At 51.3% G+C, this 21,149-nt stretch overlaps 2 protein-coding genes and 1 long non-coding RNA gene across 8 annotated transcripts in view; 2 read left to right on the top strand and 1 right to left on the bottom strand.

Annotated features, from left to right (window-relative positions):
• LOC122420196 (carcinoembryonic antigen-related cell adhesion molecule 7-like) overlaps positions 1–21,149 on the top strand; it is a 320,198-nt gene that overhangs the window by 118,771 nt on the left and 180,278 nt on the right. The window contains exon 1 of one of the 4 annotated variants that reach the window (XM_043435064.1): positions 20,091–20,263. The exons of 2 other annotated variants lie outside the window; for them this stretch is intronic. In XM_043435064.1, the coding sequence (XP_043290999.1) occupies positions 20,200–20,263 (64 nt within the window). In that variant the 5' untranslated portion in view covers positions 20,091–20,199. Of the gene's footprint in view, positions 1–20,090; positions 20,264–21,149 lie in introns of those variants that run through there. One more of the 4 variants, XM_043435061.1, reaches the window with a different exon arrangement.
• LOC122420213 (carcinoembryonic antigen-related cell adhesion molecule 6-like) overlaps positions 1–21,149 on the bottom strand; it is a 75,456-nt gene that overhangs the window by 32,033 nt on the left and 22,274 nt on the right. The window lies entirely within an intron of this gene.
• LOC122420228 lies at positions 7,940–11,526 on the top strand. Its single transcript, XR_006263233.1, has 3 exons — positions 7,940–8,029; positions 10,277–10,307; positions 11,418–11,526. It is a non-coding gene; the product is annotated as an uncharacterized LOC122420228 (long non-coding RNA).

Raw genomic sequence — 21,149 nt, forward strand, 5'->3', positions numbered from 1 at the left:
CACTTTTTAAAATAGATTCCACTTATGAGTGATAGCATATGGTATTTGTCTTTCTCTGTCCAACTTGGTTCACTTAGTATGAGACTCTCTAGGTCCATCCATGTTTTTGCAAATGGGACTATTGCATTCTCCTAATATCTGAGTAATATTCCATGGTACATATATGTACCACATCTTCTTTATCCATTCCTCTTGTTTACATCTTCTTTAATTTCTTTCAGTAGTGCTTATTTATAACTCCTAAATGTATAAATCTTTCACCTTCCTTGTTAATTCCTAAGTATTTTGTTCTTTTGATATTATTTTTCATATCAAAATAGAATAAAATTTTCTTAACTTCCTTTTTGAATATTTTATTGTATATAAGAGCAACTGATCTTTACATGTTGATTTAGTGCCCTTCAACTTTGATGAATTGTTTATTAGTTCTAACAGTTTTCTGGGAAATCTTTATAATTTTCTACATATAAGGTCATGTCAATGGCAAACAGAAATAATTTTATTCTTCTTTTGCAATTTGGATGTCTTTTGTTTCTTTTTCTTGCCTAATCCCTCTGGCTAGTATGTCCAATACTATTTTGAATAGAGTTGGAAACAGCAGGCATTGTTGTCATGCTCCTGATCTCAGAAAATAAATGTTCACTCTTTCACCATTTAGGATATGTTAGCTGTGGGATTTTTATATATGGCCTTTATTATGTTGAGGTGGTTTCCTTTATTTCCCAGTTTTGAGTGTTTTATCCTAAAAGGTTAGTGGGTTTCTTTCAAATGGTTTTATTTAGTTAACCTCCTTACTTTATACGTCTGTTCATATATTCTATTTCTTTATGATTACATCTTCGTAGCTCTCATGTATCCAGGAATTTGTCCATTTCACAGATGATCCAATTTGTTGGCATAGGATTATTCCTAGGACTCTTATACTTTGTATTATTTTTGTAGAATTAGTAGTAATGATTCCACATTCATTTCTGATTTTTATAATTTGAATCTTCTCTTTTTTTCTTAGTCAATCTTGTTAAAGATTTGTCAATTTTGTTAATCTTTTTGAAGAACAAAATACTAGTTTTGTTGATTCAATCTACTGTTTCTGCATCCTCTAATTTGTTTATCTCCATTCTAATTATTATTATTTCCTTCCTTCTGCTAGCTTTGGGTTTAGTTTTTATTCTTGTCCCTCAAGTTGTAAATTTAGGTTGCTGACTTCAGATCCTTCTTTTAATATAAGCATTTACAATTATAAATTCTTGCACGAGATTCTTCACTTCTCTCAGCCTCAGAGTCCTCAAGGGAGAACTGCAATAAAAGAACCTTCTTTATGGCATTTTTTCACAGATTTAATGTAAGATTCAACTAAACCCTTAGCAATACATCAACATGGGGAACATTTTCCAAACAATTTAGCTGCTATAATTATTACTATTATCATTGTTGTTGCTGATGTTTAGTTACTAAGTTCTGTCCAACTCTTTGAGGCCCCATGGACTATAGCTCACCAGGCTCCACTGTCCATGGGATTTCCCAGGCAAGAAGATGGGAGTGGGTTGCCATTTCCTTCTCCAGGGGGCCTTCTTGACTTCATTAGGCTGTATACAGTCAGGTGTTCCTCGGACGACTTGACTCTCGATCCACATCTCATTAGCCACATGGCTTTAGGTTCTCCACCACTGTAAACCTCAGATTTTCCATCTATAAAATGGAAATAATGTCTATCTGACTGGGTTATTATATGAATTAAATGAGATATTTGGCAAATATATAGCACAGAGCCTGGCACAGAGTATGTACATCATGAGCTCACATTAGCACTGATTTTCAGTCTTGAGTTGAACGGTGAGGACCACTGAAGTGAAAAAGAAGAAACAGACAAAAGGTGTTATATATGTGGGGAGGGAAAGCACAAAGATCCACAGGAACATGTTACTTCCTAAATATGGAAGAAAGGAAACAGGGGGGCTGAGTACAAGGTTTCATGTCTAGTATGATAATTTCATTCCATGAGATGCAGCCAGGATGGGATTAGACATCTAAGACATGCCTTGCGGAAAATGCCTGTGAAGGAAAGTGAGGCAGGAGTGGGAGGAGCCTGGGAGGGTCCTCAGAGCAGGATGCACATTGGGTCCCTAGGAAGGAGGAAGTTTCAGGCTGCAGTGCAGTTCTAAGAGATATCTGCAAAGCTGGCAAGGAGCCCTTGAATTAAAAGTCACCCATCACACACAAAAATTTATGTCTCACAGAATTGGGATTGATTTCATATTCCTGCTGGAAAGCTGTGTGAAGGGTGGTCTCTGTGAAAAGGGATAGTGAATTCAGAGGGCCTTCCATCATTTAAGTCCCAAGCATAAGACACCTCCAATGGCTCAGATGGTAAAGAGTCGGCCAGCAACGCAAGAGACCCGGGTTCGATCCCTGGGTCGAGAGGACCCCGTTCAGGAAGATCCCCAGGAGAAAGAAATGGCAACCCACTCCAGTATTCTTGCCTGGGAAATCCCATGGACAGAGGAGCCTGGCAGGCTACACTCCATGGGGTCACAGTGAATCAGACATGACTCAGGAACTCACACTTTTGTAAGACACCTTTTGTAATGCACCTGTATATTCATGGGCAGCCATACCTGGTACCCAGGTAAAGATGTAACCATGAAAAGATGGGAAGTGATAACATACAAAAATAACCATCATCAGTCCTTCTTACATTTCCAAAGACTTCAAACATATGAGTGCAGAAAAGCCAGGTTGGAATTGAGGAATGTGGTCACCAACCTAGAAATACAATCAGAGAGGAAAAAATCGCAAGGATATAGGCGGTTACTCACCTCACAGCAACCTTCCACAGAAAGTTTATACCTTGGAGGAACAAGCAGAGAGTATTTATTTCATATTGAGTTATTTCCTGAGCCCCTCACACTGTAAAATAATGTCGCCTTCATTCATTCATTCTTCTCTTTTCTTTCCACAACAGATAAGCCGACACCCGAAAGTTCCTCTGACCTCTCAGCTGGTGCCATTGTCGGCATCGTGGCTGTGGTGGCTCTGATAGCAGCCCTGATGTATTTTCTGTACATCAGAGAAACTAGACGGTATGCCACCTTTCCTCTTGTTCCGCTTTCTTCGAGGCTGACTGCCCTGCTTGGGAGAGGGAAGGAGACTTCGTCTCTGTCTCTGGCCTAGATCTGCTTCTCAGTCATCCTGCTTCTCGGCACTGATTCTTATGGGTCTCCTCTTCCCTGGTCTTCATGTTTCCTGTAACCCCCTGTCTCTTGGACATGGCTATTCCCACCTCCATCTGGCTTAGAGGGGGCAGAGCCAATTGTGTTCCTCTGTCCCAGGCAGGGAAACCAAGGTCCAAGAAGGAAAACTAATGCGGACGTGAAAGGAGGAGCAGGAGGAAGGGAGACCTGTGCTCTGTCGACCACAAGAGCAGGAGGAGGGAGGGACAGGACTGGAAGAGAACCTAAGAAAAGCAGGAACAACCCAAGCCCTCCTGGGCAATAAAGAAAGTGAGAAATAACCAGCATCTACCTACAAAAGTGGAAAGATGTCCAGGTAGAAATAGAAGTGAAAGGTCGGGGATGTTGAGGCATGCCCCGGAAAAGTGCCTCAAGGCAAATTCCGGTGGCTGGCTAAACTTCCATGAGCCGGCCCCCTGCAGCCTGGTCCAGTCAGGTGCCGACACGGAGCCCTTGGACACCAACCGCCGCTGTAGCCCGCGCTTTCTTCCTTATATGGGAAGACCTGGCTTGGACGCCGGCCCTGACTATAAAACCCCTCCCCACCCCTCATACCTCGCAGACTCCCTTTGTCTCCTCACTCCCCCGCCCCCGGGAGTTCTGCCCGAGAGCGACGCTTAATAAAGGCCTTTACCACCGGTTCTTAGAGGTGGCTTTTTCCCTCCCGCGGCATTTTTTCTAACATCTGGCGCCCCAACGTGAGGCCCGAGGTGAGGGCCCCCGGCACTCGCCGTTGAGGCCCCCTTGAGCTCCACCGCCGCGAAAGCCTCTGACCCAGGTGGCTGACCAACCCCCCCGGACGGCAGGATACGGGGTAAGTCCCTTCGGCTTTGGGGCCTGCCCTCCCTGGCGACCACCTCCTAGGGCCCAGTAACGGGTGCGCACTTACTGGGCTCTCCCGGTCACCAGCTGGTGGAGAGACGTCCCCAGCAGCTGAGTAGACCTCCGGCTTCGGCCTCTGGCTTCGGCCTTTCCGGTCACCAGCTGGTGGGGAGACGTCCCCAGCGGCTGAGTAGACCGCCGGCTTCGGCCTTTCCGGGTCCCTGCGGTCGGGAGGAAGACGTTCCCCGCAACTACACGGGCCTCCGGCTCCCCTTGACTCGTCCGAAGACGTTCGGACAGCGGGGGTTGCCTCCATGCCCTGTGGTCGCCATGGGATCGACAGCCTCCAAACCCGATCCCCAGTACTCCACTCCCTTAGAGTGCCTGCTGGCTAACCTGCGGACCCTAAGACTAAAGGGATATATCCGCCCCAAGCAGCTCACTTTTCTGTGTTCACAGGCCTGGCCTCAGTATTCCATAGATAATGGCTCACAATGGCCAGCCACAGGGACATTAGACTTTGACGTCCTCCGTGATTTAGATAATTACTGCCGGAGAATGGGAAAATGGTCTGAGGACCCCTATGTTCAGGCCTTTTGGGCGTTGCGCTCTCGCCCCACCCTGTGCACCACGTGCGCTCCCAGCCAAATCCTACTCACCATGGCCCCCCCGACTCCACCCTCCCGGACCAAGCCAACTCCTCCCGTCTCTGAGTCCTCTGCTTTCTCTGTTCCCCCAGAAGATCTGGTGGCCTCCCCTCCCTATGCATCTCCCACGGCCCCCACCCCTTCCTCTCCGGTTCCTGCCCCCTCCCCTTCCACTCTGGCCCCTCCTACCTCCTCCCCCTCCTCTCCAGCCCCTCCTAACCCCTCCCCCTCTAACCCTACTCCGGCCTCTTTTGCTCCTGCTTCCGCCCCCGAGGCTCCACCGCTGGCCCCAGATCCTCCGGCCCTTAACCCTATCTTGTATCCTCCCCTCCCCCTCGTCACTCCCTCCCCTTCTCCGGTTAGCTCCCACACTCGCTCCCACAGCAACCCTCCAGGTGCCTCCCCTCCCCCTCCCCCAGCCCGGCTACTCCCCCTGCGACAAGTAGCCGGAGCCGATGGCCTGGCCCAGGTCCACGTCCGCTTCTCTCTCCAGGACTTAGCACAGATTGAGGCCAAGCTGGGATCCTTTTCCTCCAACCCCACTCAGTACATTAAGCAGTTTACTGGTCTGACCCGCGCCTATGCCTTAACATGGCAGGACATATATGTCATCCTGGGATCTACCACCACCCCCGAAGAGAGGCAGGCCATTTGGACGGCAGCCAAGGCTCAGGCCGACCAGCGGCTCTGTGCCAACCCCTCCCCCTAGAGCCCCCCGGGAGCTCAGGCAGTTCCTGACACCAACCCTGATTGGAACTACCAAGAAGGGGGTGGCAGCCAGCTGCAGGTACGCTATATGATAGAGTGTATCCTCGATGGAATGGAAACGTCCTCTCATAAGGTAGTAAACCTCCTCAAACTAAATGTGACTCAGGGGCCCGACGAAAACCCAGCCATGTTTCTTAATCGGCTGACTGAGGCCCTTGTTCAATACACCAGACTGTCCCCTGAGTCCCCCATTGGGGCAGCTACCTTGGCCAATCATTTTACCTCCCAATCCGCACCTGACATCCGAAAAAAGCTGGCCAAGGCCAAGGATGGCCCTCAGACCCCTATTCGAGACCTGGTAAAAATGGCCTTTAAAGTTTATAACGCCCGTGAAGAAACTGCTGAGGCCAGCCGAAAGGCAAGGCTCAAGCAAGAGGCCAAATTTCAGGCAAGCCTCCTAAACCAACAAACCCAGGCCTTAGTAGCGGCCCTGCGGCCGGCGGCGGGCTCGGGGTCCCAAAACCCCCCTCCGGGGGCCTGCTTCAAGTGCGGCCAAGAAGGACACTGGGCCAAGATGTGCCCCAATCCGCGGCCTCCTTCCAAGCCGTGCCCGTTGTGCAAACAGTGAGGACACTGGGCTAGTGACTGTCCCCAGGCCTCTCGGGCCCCGACCTCTAGGGGCCGGGGACCAGAGCGCCCCAGGGAGACCTCCTGCCCTCCTCCGGCCTTCGAGCTGCTGAGCTCCAATGATGACTGACGCCGCCCAGACTCGGGAACCCCGATAACCCAAGCCGAGCCCAGGGTAACGCTCCAGGTAGCGGGTAAGTCTATCAACTTTCTAGTTGATACGGGGGCTACCTATTCAGTCCTTCCCTCTTTCGGGGGCACTTTACGTCCTTCCCAGGTTTCGGTTATGGGCATTGACGGCCAACCCTCGTGTCCGCTCCAAACCTAACCACTGTCCTGCCAATTAGATTCCTGCCTATTTACCCACTCCTTTTTGGTCATCCCCTCCTGCCCTACTCCTCTCTTAGGAAGAGATATACTCGCTAAGCTAAAGGCCATTCTTCACCTAACTCCAGGATCGGCTCCCACATCAGGGGCCTTCCTAATGTTACTTGTTGACCCTCCAACCTCTTCTGTTAATCCTGAGGTCTGGGACACCCGAGTCCCGGTGGTGGCTCGGCACCACCCTCCAGTCCTCATCCGGCTAAGAGACCCCACCTGCTTCCCAGCCAGGCCCCAGTTTCCTTTGTCTACTCATAACCTCAGGGGACTAAAGCCCATCATCGACCGTCTCAGAGGACAGGGTCTTTTGATCCCCACGACTTCCCCCTGTAACACGCCCATCCTCCCTGTTCAAAAGGCTTCAGGAGACTACCGGCTAGTGCAGGATCTCCGCCTGATCAACTCGGCGGTGGTCCCTGCCCATCCACTTGTCCCTAACCCCTACACCCTCCTTTCTTCCATACCTCCCAAAACCTCTCATTTCACCGTTATTGACCTCAAGGATGCCTTTTTTACCATCCCACTCCACCCCGACTGCCAATTCCTCTTTGCTTTTACCTAGACTGACCCCGACACCCAGCTGACCACACAACTCACATGGACCGTACTCCCTCAAGGGTTCAGAGACAGTCCCCACTACTTCGGACAGGCTCTGTCCCGAGACCTGGCCAGATGCTCACTCCGCCCTAGCACCCTCCTCCAATATGTAGACGACCTGCTCCTTTGCAGCCCCTCAGAAGAAACCTCCCAACAACATTCTGCAACTCTTCTTAATTTCCTCGGCTCCCAGGGTTACAGAGCCTCACAATCCAAGGCCCAACTGACTCAGACTTCTGTTGTCTATCTAGGCTTCCAAATCACCCCTACCACTAAGGCCCTGACAGCAGATCGGTGTAGCCTCCTCAGGTCCATCTGTCCTCCAGCCAACGGAGACCAGATATTGTCCTTCCTAGGACTGACGGGGTTCTTCCAACACTGGGTCCTGAATTACGCCACCCTGGCCAAACCCCTATGTGCCGCTGCTAAAGAGGCTCCCACAGGACCGCTGTCTTCCCCCACCGAAGTGACTAAGGCCTTCCACGCTTTACGCTCAACCCTATTGGCTGCACCCCCTCTCTTTCTCCCAAATCCCAACTATCCACACCATCTATACACTGATGAAAAGGGAGGGATAGCCTTTGGAGCCTTGGTTCAACTGATTGGCCCCGAACTGCTGCCTATTGCTTACATATCCAAACAACTTGACCCCACAGCCAGGGGATGGTTCCCCTGCCTGCGGGCCCTAGCGGCAGCGGCAACATTGTATGCTGATGCTAAAAAGCTGATTCATGGTCAGCCCCTGACCATCTTCTCACCTCATCGCCTTGGCGATCTTTTAGCCTCTAGATTTCTCTCTGACCTCAGCAAATCCAGGCTCCAACAGTTTCACCTGGTATTTTTGGACAATCAGCAAGTTTCCGTGAGTCGCTCTCCACAATTAAACCCGCTTTCTTCGTTGCCCTACTCCCCCTCTTCTCCCTCCTACGATCCTTGCTGAGAGAACACGCAGACCGGGTCCTGCCACAACCGACAGACGACGAGGGGCCAACTCAGCCTCTGGCCCCGGGATATCAGGTACTGCTAAAAGCCTTGAGTCCTCGCCCGCTACAATCTCGCTGGACGGGGCCCCATACTGTAATCCTCACCACTCCCACGACAGCCAAACTTCTGGGACACGAGCCCTGGTATCACCTGACCCGGCTCAAACGAGCTCCCCTGGGTCTCCCAGAGACAGGGGTGGCCCCGGCCCAGGCCCTTCCTCCCAATTACTCCTACCGCTCCACCCTCACGGGGCCGACCAAACTGACCATCACCCGAACCCCTCTGTCGTCGATCCCAAAATAATTAAGGGACCACATCCCGATATCCGATGCTGACCTGGCATCACCCGCTGTGGCTGCTAACAATCACAGCTCTGGCCATACTTTTTGCCATTGGATTAGCGGCCGCGGCCCGCCACGATTGGTCCTCCACTCTTCGACTGTCCCTGGCCCTCACATACCTAGCCATCTGCTTCCTATTCCTGGGGTGCTATTCCCTTGGGACACCCTGACCTGGTTACCAGCTCCATCCCTACGAGACCCACGGGGCTGGTTGTCCGCCACACCCCCTTCACCCCAACCTCAGAACAATGCGGGACTCTCTACTCTGGGTTACTCTGGGGGTACTGGGGGTCCTGGAAAAAGGGGGGCACACCTACCAAAACCCCCACCAGCCTTTTCAAGTCACCTGGATCTTAACAAATGGAGAGACCTATGAAGAGCTAAACCGGACCACAGCCACCCAACCGAAAGACAGCGGCTCAACACGGTCCAGCTGATGGTGTTGCGACAGCAGTACCAAAGGCTTCCAACAAACACTCTGTGACAAAATTAACGGCAGACGCTCCCTGTCATCCCGGCCACCCCTACCCCTCGTCGCCCCCGTTCAGCAGGAAATAGCCAGAGAGAACCGCCGCCCCTTGTCCTATAACAAAAAGGCCAGGATGAAAGGTCGGGCATGTTGAGGCATGCCCCGGAAAAGTGCCTCAAGGCAAATTCCGGAGGCTGGCTAAACTTCCATGGGCCGGCCCCCTGCAGCCTGGTCCAATCAGGTGCCAACACGGAGCCCTTGGACACCAACCGCCGCTGTAGCCCGCGCTTTCTTCCTTATATGGGAAGACCTGGCTTGGACGCCGGCCCTGACTATAAAACCCCTCCCCACCCCTCATACCTCGCAGACTCCCTTTGTCTCCTCACTCACCCGCCCCCGGGAGTTCTGCTCGCCCCGGGAGTTCTGCCCGAGAGCGACGTTTAATAAAGGCCTTTACCACCGGCCCTTAGAGGCGGCTTTTTTCCTCCCGCGGCGTTTTTCGTAACAAGAAGCAGTTGAGATGAATGGCCATAAATGTTCTGAAGAGCCAGTAAACCAGAGAGGAGTAAACACGACAGAGGGTAATGGGTAGATTGAAGACAGAGGTCCTAGGAAGAAAGAGGACCAACCAAGGTAAAGATGAACACGGAGGAGCCCCACGGAATCATGCCGACACTGTGCTTCCTAATTCAAGGAGCAAAGACCCTGTGCCTGGGAATAGTAGTCACTGTGTCTGATATTTATTTAGGGCAACTGACCAGTGCGATCTCACAGGGCACAAATCCTCAGATCACAACCACAGTGAGTAGAGCCACTCACTCAGTGAGAACTGGTTTGTTCCACCACGTGCCCTGAATGACCAGGGAATCCCTACCTTCCGAAATATGAGAGGTGATCTCAGTCCTCACCCTCAGTTTGGAACAGGTCCTCACCTCCTTCCTACTCATGGAAGAGTCCCCAGACACATGGCCCCTCTGAGGCCACACAAGCCAGGCAGCCGTGAGATGGCCGAGCTTCCAGGAGCCCTTTCCTCATCCTACCTCCTTCCCCCTCCTGCCTCTGTTATGGATGGGGACATCTCCTATGGTGAGGCTTTCCCTGCCTCTGGTGCTCTGGGTGCTGTGGGCCTCAGCCCACCTGCCTCTGGAGCCTGCTGCCTAGACACACACCTGTGAGACATACGTGGGCAAAACTCAGGCCTTGTGAACTGGCAGAAATCTTCAGAAGTGCACTGAGGCCTCCCCTCAACACCCCCATCCCGCCCCACCACCAACTCGGTCTAATGCACTGGGGTCTGGACCACAGACTGAGGGAAGAGAAATCCTTAAGTCTTAATCATGGGCCCCCACCCTCCCACCACCTGCCACCTCCTTCAGCTAGAAGTCACATCAGCTTTAGGAACAGTCCTTTCTGAGGCCATAAGGCAACTCTGCATTTTCATGGGTTGATGACTCTCCTGTGTTTCCCCAGGTCAACTCACTCTGACAGTTCACCTGAAAAGGTAAGCACAGCCAGCTTCACTGGCTCCTTTTCTCATGGAAATATCTCTGTGTAGAATGGGTTAGTCTTGTAGACACAAATGGGAAATCAAGTTTGGGTCAGAGTTCCTCATTGCAGCTACAAAGAAGCATTACTCCCATGAGTCCACCTCACTGTACTTGATCACAGCTGGGTCCATGGACAAGTAACTTAACGTCATAGGGCCTCAGCTGAGTCCTCTGTAAAATGGGTGTGCTGCCTACTTCACAGAGGAGATCAAGGAATTAAATGACATAACAAAGGTAAAGCACTCAGCACAGTGGCCAGAGCAAGAAAGGCACTAGATCATTCTCCCTCTTCTGCCTCCAGGCTGACTCTGGTGTTACTGACAAATGATAATTTCCAGTGTTATAGACCTGAGGTCTTGATTCCTTTCCCTTCTAATACTTTTACTGAATTTTCCTCATCTTAATCTTCAACAGAATACACATATAAACTGAAAAATGCTTCAATCATACGTATTGGGTTGACCCAAGTTTGTTTGAGTTTTTCCGTGGGATCTTATGGAAAAACATGAATGAGCTTTCTGACCAACCTAATAATTTTAACAGTGTGTAAGTTTCCACAAGTTGTTCATATCTATGTAAACAGTACCCAATCATTTTAAAAAAATCAACGCCCCTCAACACGCACACACACACACACGTACACACAGACACACAATGCTCCAGTTACTTCCCTCTGAAAAGTAAGACTATCTTCACTTAAAATGCATGGGATTACTTTTACTTGATTATGTGCTTATATAACGATGAAACACACAGTGTACATGGGTCTGGCTTCTTTCATTCAAAATTGGTTTGCAAGATTCATTCATATGGTTGTCTGCCTTTATTGTCTATTTATTCTTATTGCTGTGCCATCATATTCCATTGTAGAATTCGATAATCATCCATAATGTTCTAATGATTATTCAATAGGATGTTACTAAGCAGAGAAAATAGGTAATAAAAGCCTTTCTCTGAAGCTAAAAGTTTCAAAGTGGTAAGAGCATGGGTGCTGAGTCAACCTGGACAAGGTAAGGGTCTGGCCTCTGATCCTGATTTAACTGACTGCTGCTCATGCCTTTCAGGTTAATGAAGTTGAATATTCCTCCCTGAACTTCAATGCCCAGGAATTAAACAAAAAAGCAACTGCAGCCTCCCCATCTCCAATACATACAGAAACCATTTATTCAGAAGTGAAAAAACAGTAATGGAACCTGTCCTGCTTGTTGCACTGTTGACTTATTCCAAGCTTCTCACCCCCATCCCCAGGGGATCGCTCTGCCCTCAGGGAAAATGAGGAGAGAGTCTTCTCCCAGCTCCTTCCACCCCTAATGAGGCTCCTCCATGCTGCCTGGTCACAGCCCCTTCCTTCAGTGTCAGTGGATGAAAAGGCACATCCACGAGGAGATCTGTAGGAAACCAAAACTTCCTCGTCATTGAAATGTAGCAAAGCGGACCTTGGGAGAAAGTTGCCAGAACCTCTGCCCCTAGACCAGTTGTAAACTTGTGTATTCAGAACACATTCATTCCTTCCCAGCTCAGTCCTATTGGAGTCTAACATGAATTTGCCATAACCTGGAGAATTATTTCTTATCCACTGAAATGTCTGTGCCAGAAAAGAAGAGCAAGGAGAAGGAAAACGAAGAGCTTCTGCACTCTGAAGCCCGATGTGAACCCGCCATTCACAGGAAGACACATACATGACCAGCTCTGAGCTGGGAAGTTCTACACATTTGTCTGCTTTCAGGGTTGTCTACCTGCAGGATCAGGAACTAAGCAACTTACTACTTAGCTAGAATACCATCGAAACCTTTGAAAGCATGCCTTCAGAGAACCCGCTAGAAGCAACTAGAAAACAACTTCTCAGCATTCCTAAGTGTATCTTGATGGAAACTGCAAAAACAAACAAACAAAAAAACCACACATGCTGTTTTAGTAATGCTATGGGCTTTATTCAAAGCAATGCCCGGACATTCAGGGGTCATCGGGTTATGGGGCAGTCAGCTCTTACCAGATGCAATCTGCTGGGATTGGCAAAAGGACTCAGAAAGTCACCCTGCAGAGATTATTTAAATAATGGTCAAAGAATGTACAATTTGGGGGTATTGGTTGTTTATTCCCTTCCTTCTGAGACATTCTGCCATTTTAATTTTTCTAACTGCCTGTTTATGTGAAAGGGGTTTTGTTTAATTTGTTACATAAGCCAATCTGACCACTTCAGGGGGAAGAACCTACCAAAGCCCCTCATGTCCCTCTGGCCATGAGCTCCCTAAGCCTTTTGTGTCAGGGGCTCTGCACAGAAAATAAGAAGTAGCAGTTGTCTACCTCCACGGCCAGAAATGGGTCTCACTCCATTCCTAGGCATCTCAGGCCAGTCATCAACCCCCTTCTCTTCCGTGTTCCTGCCTGTGCCTGTTCTGTCCATCTGCCCCGCTTACCTTCTCAGGACACCTTCTTGAGAAGCAGGAGCGCCCTGAAGGGAACACGGCCCCTTGTGCGATTTGCATTGTTTACAGCCCAGGAGGCCGCACTGGTGCGCACGCTCCTTAGGACACAAGGTGCAGATTATGACTCAGCCCTGGGTTTCTTGAAGAGCCTCTGGAATTCTTCTCCAATGGGGTGCACGGGACCCAATGTGTCGGCACGGAAAGGGAGGACGGGAGGAGGAGAGGTGCACCTGCTTCCCACCAGCCTTCTGCACAGATGGGGCCTCCTTGGGCTGCTGAGAGAAAGGCTTTATTCCACCTTCATGTCGGACCTCATGCTGTGTGGAACTGGCCTCCGAGACGGGTGGCTGGGAGCGCTCTGTACTCAGGTACCTCTTTCAGGGTTTTCTCACCCTGATACAGACTGTGTACACCTCCCCTCATACAAGCACTTCTGCATAATTTAATTTTGCCTGGCTGAGGCCATTTCTGAATGATTTGTAAAAATTGCTCTATGTTTATAATAAATAGTGTGTATCAGATATCAACATGCTGCCTCACAGTTGGTACTGCTTTCTGCATTGCCTTCTTTACAGGCAGAAGAAATAGAAATTGCTCAACAGGGAGTCAGACTAAGCCTGTTTCTAAGTCCAGAGGTATTGGATCCTGGGATCTGAGAGCTCAATCAATTCATGTGCACACCTGCTGACAAAGTGCGTCCACCTAGAGCCACAGGTCACTGCCCCAACCTGCCTGGAGGACCTGCCTGTCTTCCTCTGGGAGAGAAGGAGAGAAGATGATTTCATGAGTAAAAGGTCTGCTGGACTCTTCACTAGGGACACACCACACTGCCGACACAGATGGCTCCAGTGCACCCCATGCCTGATCCAGTGTTCACTCGCACAGTCTCCATGAGGTCAGGTATGTAGAAATCTCTCCTACACGTCCCGCCTCCTTGTTCCCTGTCCCTTTTTCTGCCCCTCAGAGAGTCAGAGCTCTTCCAACCAGGATAACTTTCCTTTATTAATTATACTAAGAATTAGCCTGTCATCTCATTTCCCTCACTTCCAAGCAATTGGAACATGTGCTGTCTTTCCCCTCCTCAGCCCCTGATTTCCTCTGGCCCTCTGCTGTGTGCCTCCATCCCAAGACCACTGGAAGCAGCAATAAAGTCAGCACACAGGGGACTTCCCCGGCGTTAAAGAATCCATCTTCCACTGCAGGGGCAGTAAAGAATCCATCTTCCACGGCAGGGGCCACTGGTTGATTCCCTGGTGGAAGAAGATCCCACATGCCGTGGAGCAACTATGGCCATCCGTCACAACTACTGAGCCTGTGCTCTGCAACAAGAGAAGCCACCACAGTGAGAAGCCCACCCACCACAACCAGAGAGAGAGCCCTCATTCTCCACAACTAGAGAAAAGACTATGAAGCAATGAAGATCAGCCAAATATAAAATAAATAAATACTTTATTTTTTTAATTGGCAGTAGTAATTAATGGCCTTGGACTTCCCAAGTGGTGCTAGTGGTGTAAAGAACCCAACCACCAATGCAGGACATGTAAGAGACAAGGGTTCAATCCCTGGGTCGGGAAGATCCCCTGGAGGATGAAATGGCAACCCACCCCAGTGTTCTTGCCTGGAGAATCCCATGGACAGAGGCGCCTGATGGCCACAGTGCATGGGGTCACAGAGAGTCAGACAGGACTGCAGTGACGGGGAAGCAGCAGCACCATGAGCCTGGTGCGCTCCGTCATGTCCGGTTCTCTGTGACCCCGTGGCTGGAGCCCACCATGGAATTTCCCAGGCATGGACACAGAATAACTTGGGGAGGAGAGTAACCACCATCCTTAGACAAAACGATAGACGTGCCTTTGCTTTAAAATGATCCTGGGCTTCCCTGGTGGCTCAGTAGTGAAGAATCCACCTGCCATTGCAGGAGACATGGGTTCGATCCCTGATCGGGAAAGACCCCACATGCCGCGGGGCGACCAGGCATGCACTCCACAGCTATCGAGCCTATGCTCTGGAGCCCGGAAGTCACAACTACTGAGCCCACGTGCCCCAGAGCCCATGGCCTGCAACAAGAGGAGCCACTGCAGTGAGAAGCCCGAGCACCGCAACTAGGGAAAGACCTGAGCAACGAAGACCCAGCACAGCGAAAACTGAACAGATAAATAAAACATACTTGGTGTAAAACACACACACACAAGACCTCATGGCTTAGGCTATTCCTGAGGAAAACAGACACCCCAGAGGGGGACCCTCCAGACTGACTGTGTCATGGCTGACCAGAGGTCGAGAGCATCTCCTTATCTGGCTTATTCCCCTCAGTTATTCCAGGAGCACCTGGGACTCTGTGTGAGGTATTCTCTCCCCTCTCGGGGCTCCTCTGGGGCTTCTGGGTTGAGCCCCTGACGGCCTTCTCAGAGAAAAATACCTCTGAGTTTTTCCCACTCAGCTCACTAGGTTACTGCTAAGTTTTCCGCCTATCTATGTTTATCTTGATGGAAACACAAGGAGGTCTCTGCACCAGAGAAGAGACCATTTACTCAGAGACAGGGATCTAAAGACTTAGATTGGAATGCTGTATGGATTTATCATTTGAGACCTTCTCACCAATACCCTGGGAGAGTTCAGAGCACACAGCTTTCACCACGACAGTGAGATATGATTTTGTAAGGAAGCCCCAGCAGCCTTGAAGAGCTAGCTCTGCGATGACTCTTCTCTGGAGCTCAGAAATTACAGTGGGAACCGCTGCCACAGAAGTGGGAAACCTCAATGCAATGGGGGTAACTGGCTCGAGAGGCAGCAGGTCTAAGAGGCGTTTGTTGTTCAGTTGCTAAGTCGTGTCCAAGTCTTGGTGACCCCATGGACTGAAGCACACCTGGCTCCTCTGTCCTCCACTATTTCCCAGAGTTCACTCAAATTCATGTCTACTGAGCCAGTACTTAAGCACCAAAGGCAAGGTGGGCCGTGCTCCCCATAATGGACAGTAGAGTCAATGATGCCATCAGAAGAGTCTGACTCAACAGAGAACAAAGGCCCTGGCTAACTGAAATGAAAGAAACAGGAAGTCTAACAAATGCTTACTTGACCCGTATACGTGAAAGAGCTCTAAATCACGTGAACAAAAGGCAAATAAAATCAAGAAAAAAAAAGTCAGTATCCCTCAGTCAATTCCTAGCTAAAAGACGCAGAATCCTTGGGGGTGTATGTATCTTTTTCAGCACTACTTACAATAGCCGGGACATGGAAGCCACCTCAGTGGCCATCAACAGCAGAATGGGTAAAGAAGATGTAGTACATATAGACAATGGTATATTCTTGTTGTTTACTCACTAAATCATGTCTGACGCTTTTCCTCATGCCTTGTCTTCTTGTCCCCATACCTCTTTCCATCTGGCTGTTCCCGAGTTATGCGTGCGTGCATGCAAAGTCCCTTCAGTCGGCTCTGACTCTGTGACCCTATGGACTGTGGCCCGCTGGGCTCCTCTGTCCTTGGGATTCTCCAGGCAAGAATACTGGGATGGGTTGCTATGCCGTCCTCCAGGGAATCTTCCTGACTCAAGGATCAAACCTGTGTCTCTTAATGTCTCCTGTATTGGCAGGTGGGTTCTTTACCACTAGTGCCACCTGGAAAGCCTGTTCCTGAGTTGTATCTTTGAATAATAATCCCAGGACTTCCCTGGTGGTCCAGTGGTTAAGAATCCGCCTGCCAAGGCAGGGGACATGAGTTCAATCCCTGGTACGAGAAGATCCCGAATGCCTCAGAGCAATTAGACCTGTGGCCTCAAGGACCGAAGGCCAAGGGCCTGGAGCCTGTACTCTGCAACAAGAGAAGCCACCACAAGGAGAAGCCCGCGCACCACAACTAGAGGAAGGCCGTGCACAGCAACAGAGACCCAGCGCAGCCAAAACTAAATTAACAAAGAAGTAGTAGCCCAAGAACCATGGAACCCTCTCCTGTTACCTGGCCTCTCTCTCTGAGCCACACCTGTGGCCCCCTGGAGAAGTCCCGCTGATCAATCAATGGCAAAAGAGAAAACTTGGGGCTGGTTTACAGAGAGTTCTGCTGGATGTGCAGACACCACGTGAAAGGAAAAAACTTCGGCACGATAGACCCTTCCTGAAACCTCTCTGAAAGCCAGAGCAAAGAGAAATCCTCTGGGGGGTGGGGGGGGGGGCAGGGGAAGGAACTTCAGACAAGGCACCTGACTGTCCATTTCACTTGGAAGGAGGAATGGCCAGAGGTGTGATTATACACTGATGCTGTGGCCAATGGCTTGGCTGGGCCGTCAGGGATTTGGTTAAGAACATGACTAGAAAATTGGTGTCAAGGAGATCTGGGACAGAAATATATGGATAAACCTCTCTGAATGCTCACCGTTCACCTCAGCAGGAGATTTAAATAATCAAGTGGATAGAATGACCTGTTCTGTGGACACCTGTCAGCCTCCTTTTTTTTTTTAAACATTTATTTACTTATTTTTGGCTGCGCTGGGTCTTCACTCCTGTGCGCGGGCTTTCTCTAGTTGCAGTGAGTGGGGGCTCCTCTTCACTGCAGTGGCTTCTCTTGTTACAGAGCACAAGCTCTAGGGTGCTCGGTCCTCAGTAGTTGCAGCCCGTGGGCTCTGGGCCCAGGGTCAGTAGTTGTGGCACACGGGCTTAGTTGCCCCAGACCAGGGATCGAACCCACATCCCCTGTGCTGCCAGGCAGATTTTCAACGGCAGGACCACCAGGGAAGCCCCAGTCAGCCTCTTTCCCCAGCTACCCCTGCCTTCGACTGGTGGGCTCACGAATGTAGTGGCCACGGCAGTGAGGATGCAAGTCATACGTGGACTCAGCAACACAGACTTCTACTCACCAAGGCTGACCTGGCTACAGCCACCGCTGAGGGCCCAGTCTGTCAGCCCCGAGACCCGCCGGGCCTCAGGTAGGGCACTGCACCCCAGGGTGATCAGCCAGTTACCTGGTGGCAGGCTGATTACAGTGAACCTTCTCCGTGATAAAAGGGCAGCCTTCTGTTCTTACTGGGACAGGCAGGTACTCTGGATACAGATCTGCCTTCTCTGCAAGCAAATGTCTCTGCCCAGACTACCATCCATGGCTGCCTTGGTGGTCCAGAGGTTGGGAATCCACCCACCAATGCAGGAGACACGGGTTTGATCCCTGGGCCGGGAGGATCCCACCCGCCTCAGAGCAACTAAGCTCATGTGTTTCAGCCACTGAGCCCGAGAGCCACAACTACGGAAGCCCGCGTGCCCTAGAGCCTCTGCTCCGCAACCAGAGACCGCCACCGCAATGTGCCCCGCACCGAAGGGTAGCCCCTGCTCACCGCAACGAGAGAAAACCTGAGTGCAGCCACAAAGACCCAGCGCGACCAAAAGTACAAAAAACATTATCATTTTTAATAATAATAAGGAAATTCAGGCAGGGAACTCCGCAACAAGAGAAGCCACCACAATGAGAAGCCCACGCTCCTCAACTAGAGAAAGGCCGTTCACAGCAACAACTGTTGCTGCTCCTACTGCTGCTAAGTCACTTCAGTCGTGTCCGACTCTGTGCGACCCCATAGACGGCAGCCCACCAGGCTCCCCCATCCCTGGGATTCTCCAGGCAAGAATACTGGAGTGGGGTGCCATTGCCTTCATTCCTCTCCAATGCATGAAAGTGAAAAATGAAAGTGAAGTCGCTCAGTCGTGTCCGACTCTTAGCGACTCCATGGACTGCAGCCTGCCAGGCTCCTCCGTCCATGGGATTTTCCAGAAAGAATACTGGAGTGGGGTGCCATTGCCTTCTCCGACACAGCAACAACGACCCTCGATAATCCATGATGTTAGGCAGAACCGCGTGGTGTGGGGCCTGCTGCATTTCCTCCCCTGTCCACCAGAGGGCAGCAGAGTTCCTCCACGGCCTCGAGTCTCCCCAAGGGTCTCGGACCTCCCTCAGCCCAGCAGTCAGACCCTCACCGGCGTCACCTCAGTCCACCGTCCTCCTCGCTCTCCACGCCCCCCACACTGGACTCCAGCACCTCCTCCATACAGCCAGGCGTGGGCCCACTTCACACCATTAGCAACTACTATACCTTCAGGTCTTCGGTGTCTGTCCCCTGGAAGCTGTGGCCCCACTGGACCCCCAAGGAGAAAGAAGGAGGATCCCTCTCACCCGGCGTTACTCACGCCCCCTTTCCAGCCCCTCAGTCCTTTTCTGGAGGCTTCCGATGGGAATAGAACACAACCTTCTCACAGCCTCTGAGAACCCTGGGGAGACCCTCAACGTGACAGTCGCCTCTGACTCTTTGCGACCCCATGGCTGTCGCCCGCCAGGCTCCTCTGTCCATCTGATACTCGAGGCAAGAATACTGGAGTGGGTTGCCATGCCCTCCTCCAGAGGATCTCCCCCACCCAGGGATTGAACCCTGAGCTCCTGCATTGCAGGCGGATTCTTTACCAGCTGAGCCACCAGGGAAGTGTTACACCAGTGTTACAAAGGGAAATAATATCCTGCTTCCGAGATCCTGGGGTCTCTGTGTCATGCTGGCAGACCCCAGACCAGAACACGGCAGAGGCGGCCACTGGGGGGAGGGCGGCGGCCTCTCAGTTGACTTGTCACCATCAGCCTTGCTATAGAAAGTGTGCTCCACTGTCCAGTATGGTCAGCATCACCTGAGAGCTTGTTAGATGCAGACTCTCAGGTCCACCCCACCCCTGCTGAGTCAGGCTCTGCATTTTAACAGGATCTGCAGACCCTCCCTGTGCATCCACGTTGGGGAGAGTCTGCTCCCACCCTACATTCTGGAGTCTCAGCCAGGCTGGGCAAGCATGTGACCTGTGTGGCTGCTGAAGCAGCTTTCCTAAGGTCCCTCTGGGGGGTTCAAAGTCTTCATGAAGCGCCACAGGTGGTTCCCATGCACCGTGGGGACACTGTCCCTCTGACTAGAGTTCCCGATGCACCTCCTCCCCAACCACCCAGCCTCCTGCTCGGCAGCGAAAAGCCAGAAGGAGAACATGAGGCCGGAGACTGTGGAAGCAGGGCGGCTGACTCACCCAGCAACTGAGACCTACTGGGTAACGCCCAGGACAGGAGCCCCAGGGAGGTGCTCTCCCCAACAGTGGGGAAACTGCGTACGTGCCTGTGTCTAGGGTGAGAAGTCAAGCTGCCAAAGGCAGAAACAGCATCGCTTCCCAGGCAAATGAAATGTAACAGAAAGGGAAGAGGGAAGAGGAGAGAAAGCAGGCAGGGAATGAGAGGGGAGGGAGAGGGTGGGGCCTGGGCAGAGACCCCGCCCCCGGGCCTGTGAACTAGCTAGTGCTCCTCCCTGGGAGGAGGCCCAGCACAGAGGGGGAAGCACAGCTCACACAGCGACTGCAGGGCTTGTGAGCGTTTCTGGAGCAGAAGTTCTCCTCACAGAGAGGGACACAGCAGACAGCAGGCACCATGGAGCCCCCCTCAGGCCCTTCCCGCAGACGGTGGGTCCCCTGGAACAGGCTCCTGCTGGCAGGTGAGCGGGGACAATTTTCAGGGAGTGGGCAGAGGCAGTTTTCAGGGAGAACAGGAGACTGGGTGGGATCACTGGGAGATACGGGGCTCTGAGAGGGGACAGAGTGCTTCTGTTCAGACCTGAGGGCAGAGGACAGGGGAGCAGGGGAGGGTGAGGGGCTCAGCCACAGGAGACGCTCCATGAACTAGAACTGGTGAGGGGCAGGAAAACTTCAACTAGTGTAGCTTTTACAAGTTATTCTTCACTGAGCAGTAACTGTTGAAAACTGATGACAATAATAATAACTTATGTCTGGGTGTCACTACAGAAAAACACTTAACCGTGACACTAAACATTGTCCTTACCCAGCACCCTCAGAAACTGAAAAAACCAGGCTGTGGATTTCCTGGAACCTCTCATTCCTTCATCCCCAGGTACAATGTCTGGAGCCTGGTCCTGGCACTGCGTTTCAAGCAGGATCAGACAACCCCTGCCCTCACAGAGCTTACACTCTGTGGGGAGGAAGACAGACAAGCAGAGAGATCTAGAATGTGCTGTCAGGCGCTGACAGGCATCATGCACGAAATGGAGCAGGGAAGGGTCAGCAAGTGAACACGGAGGGTCTTTAGAGCAGCTGGTCGGGGGTGGGGGTGGTGGGGAAGGACATCTCCCAAGAGGCCCTTGAGTGTGAGCAGTTGTGTGAGGGCAGTGAAGGAGTGAGCCGGGGGAAAACTGTGGAAACAGAGGAAGTACAGAGCCCAGAGGGGCCGAAGTGATGGGGGTCATGCTACTAAGCTTGACCACACACACACACACACTAAGGCTTGAGGGATGAAGAGACCAGCTTAGGACCCAGGGCACCATTTCCCCATCCCCCACAAAGATCAGAATATTAACTGATTTCTCT

This window comes from Cervus canadensis, chromosome 18 (genome assembly GCF_019320065.1).
Source record: "Cervus canadensis isolate Bull #8, Minnesota chromosome 18, ASM1932006v1, whole genome shotgun sequence".
NCBI classification, from domain to species: Eukaryota; Metazoa; Chordata; class Mammalia; order Artiodactyla; family Cervidae; genus Cervus; species Cervus canadensis.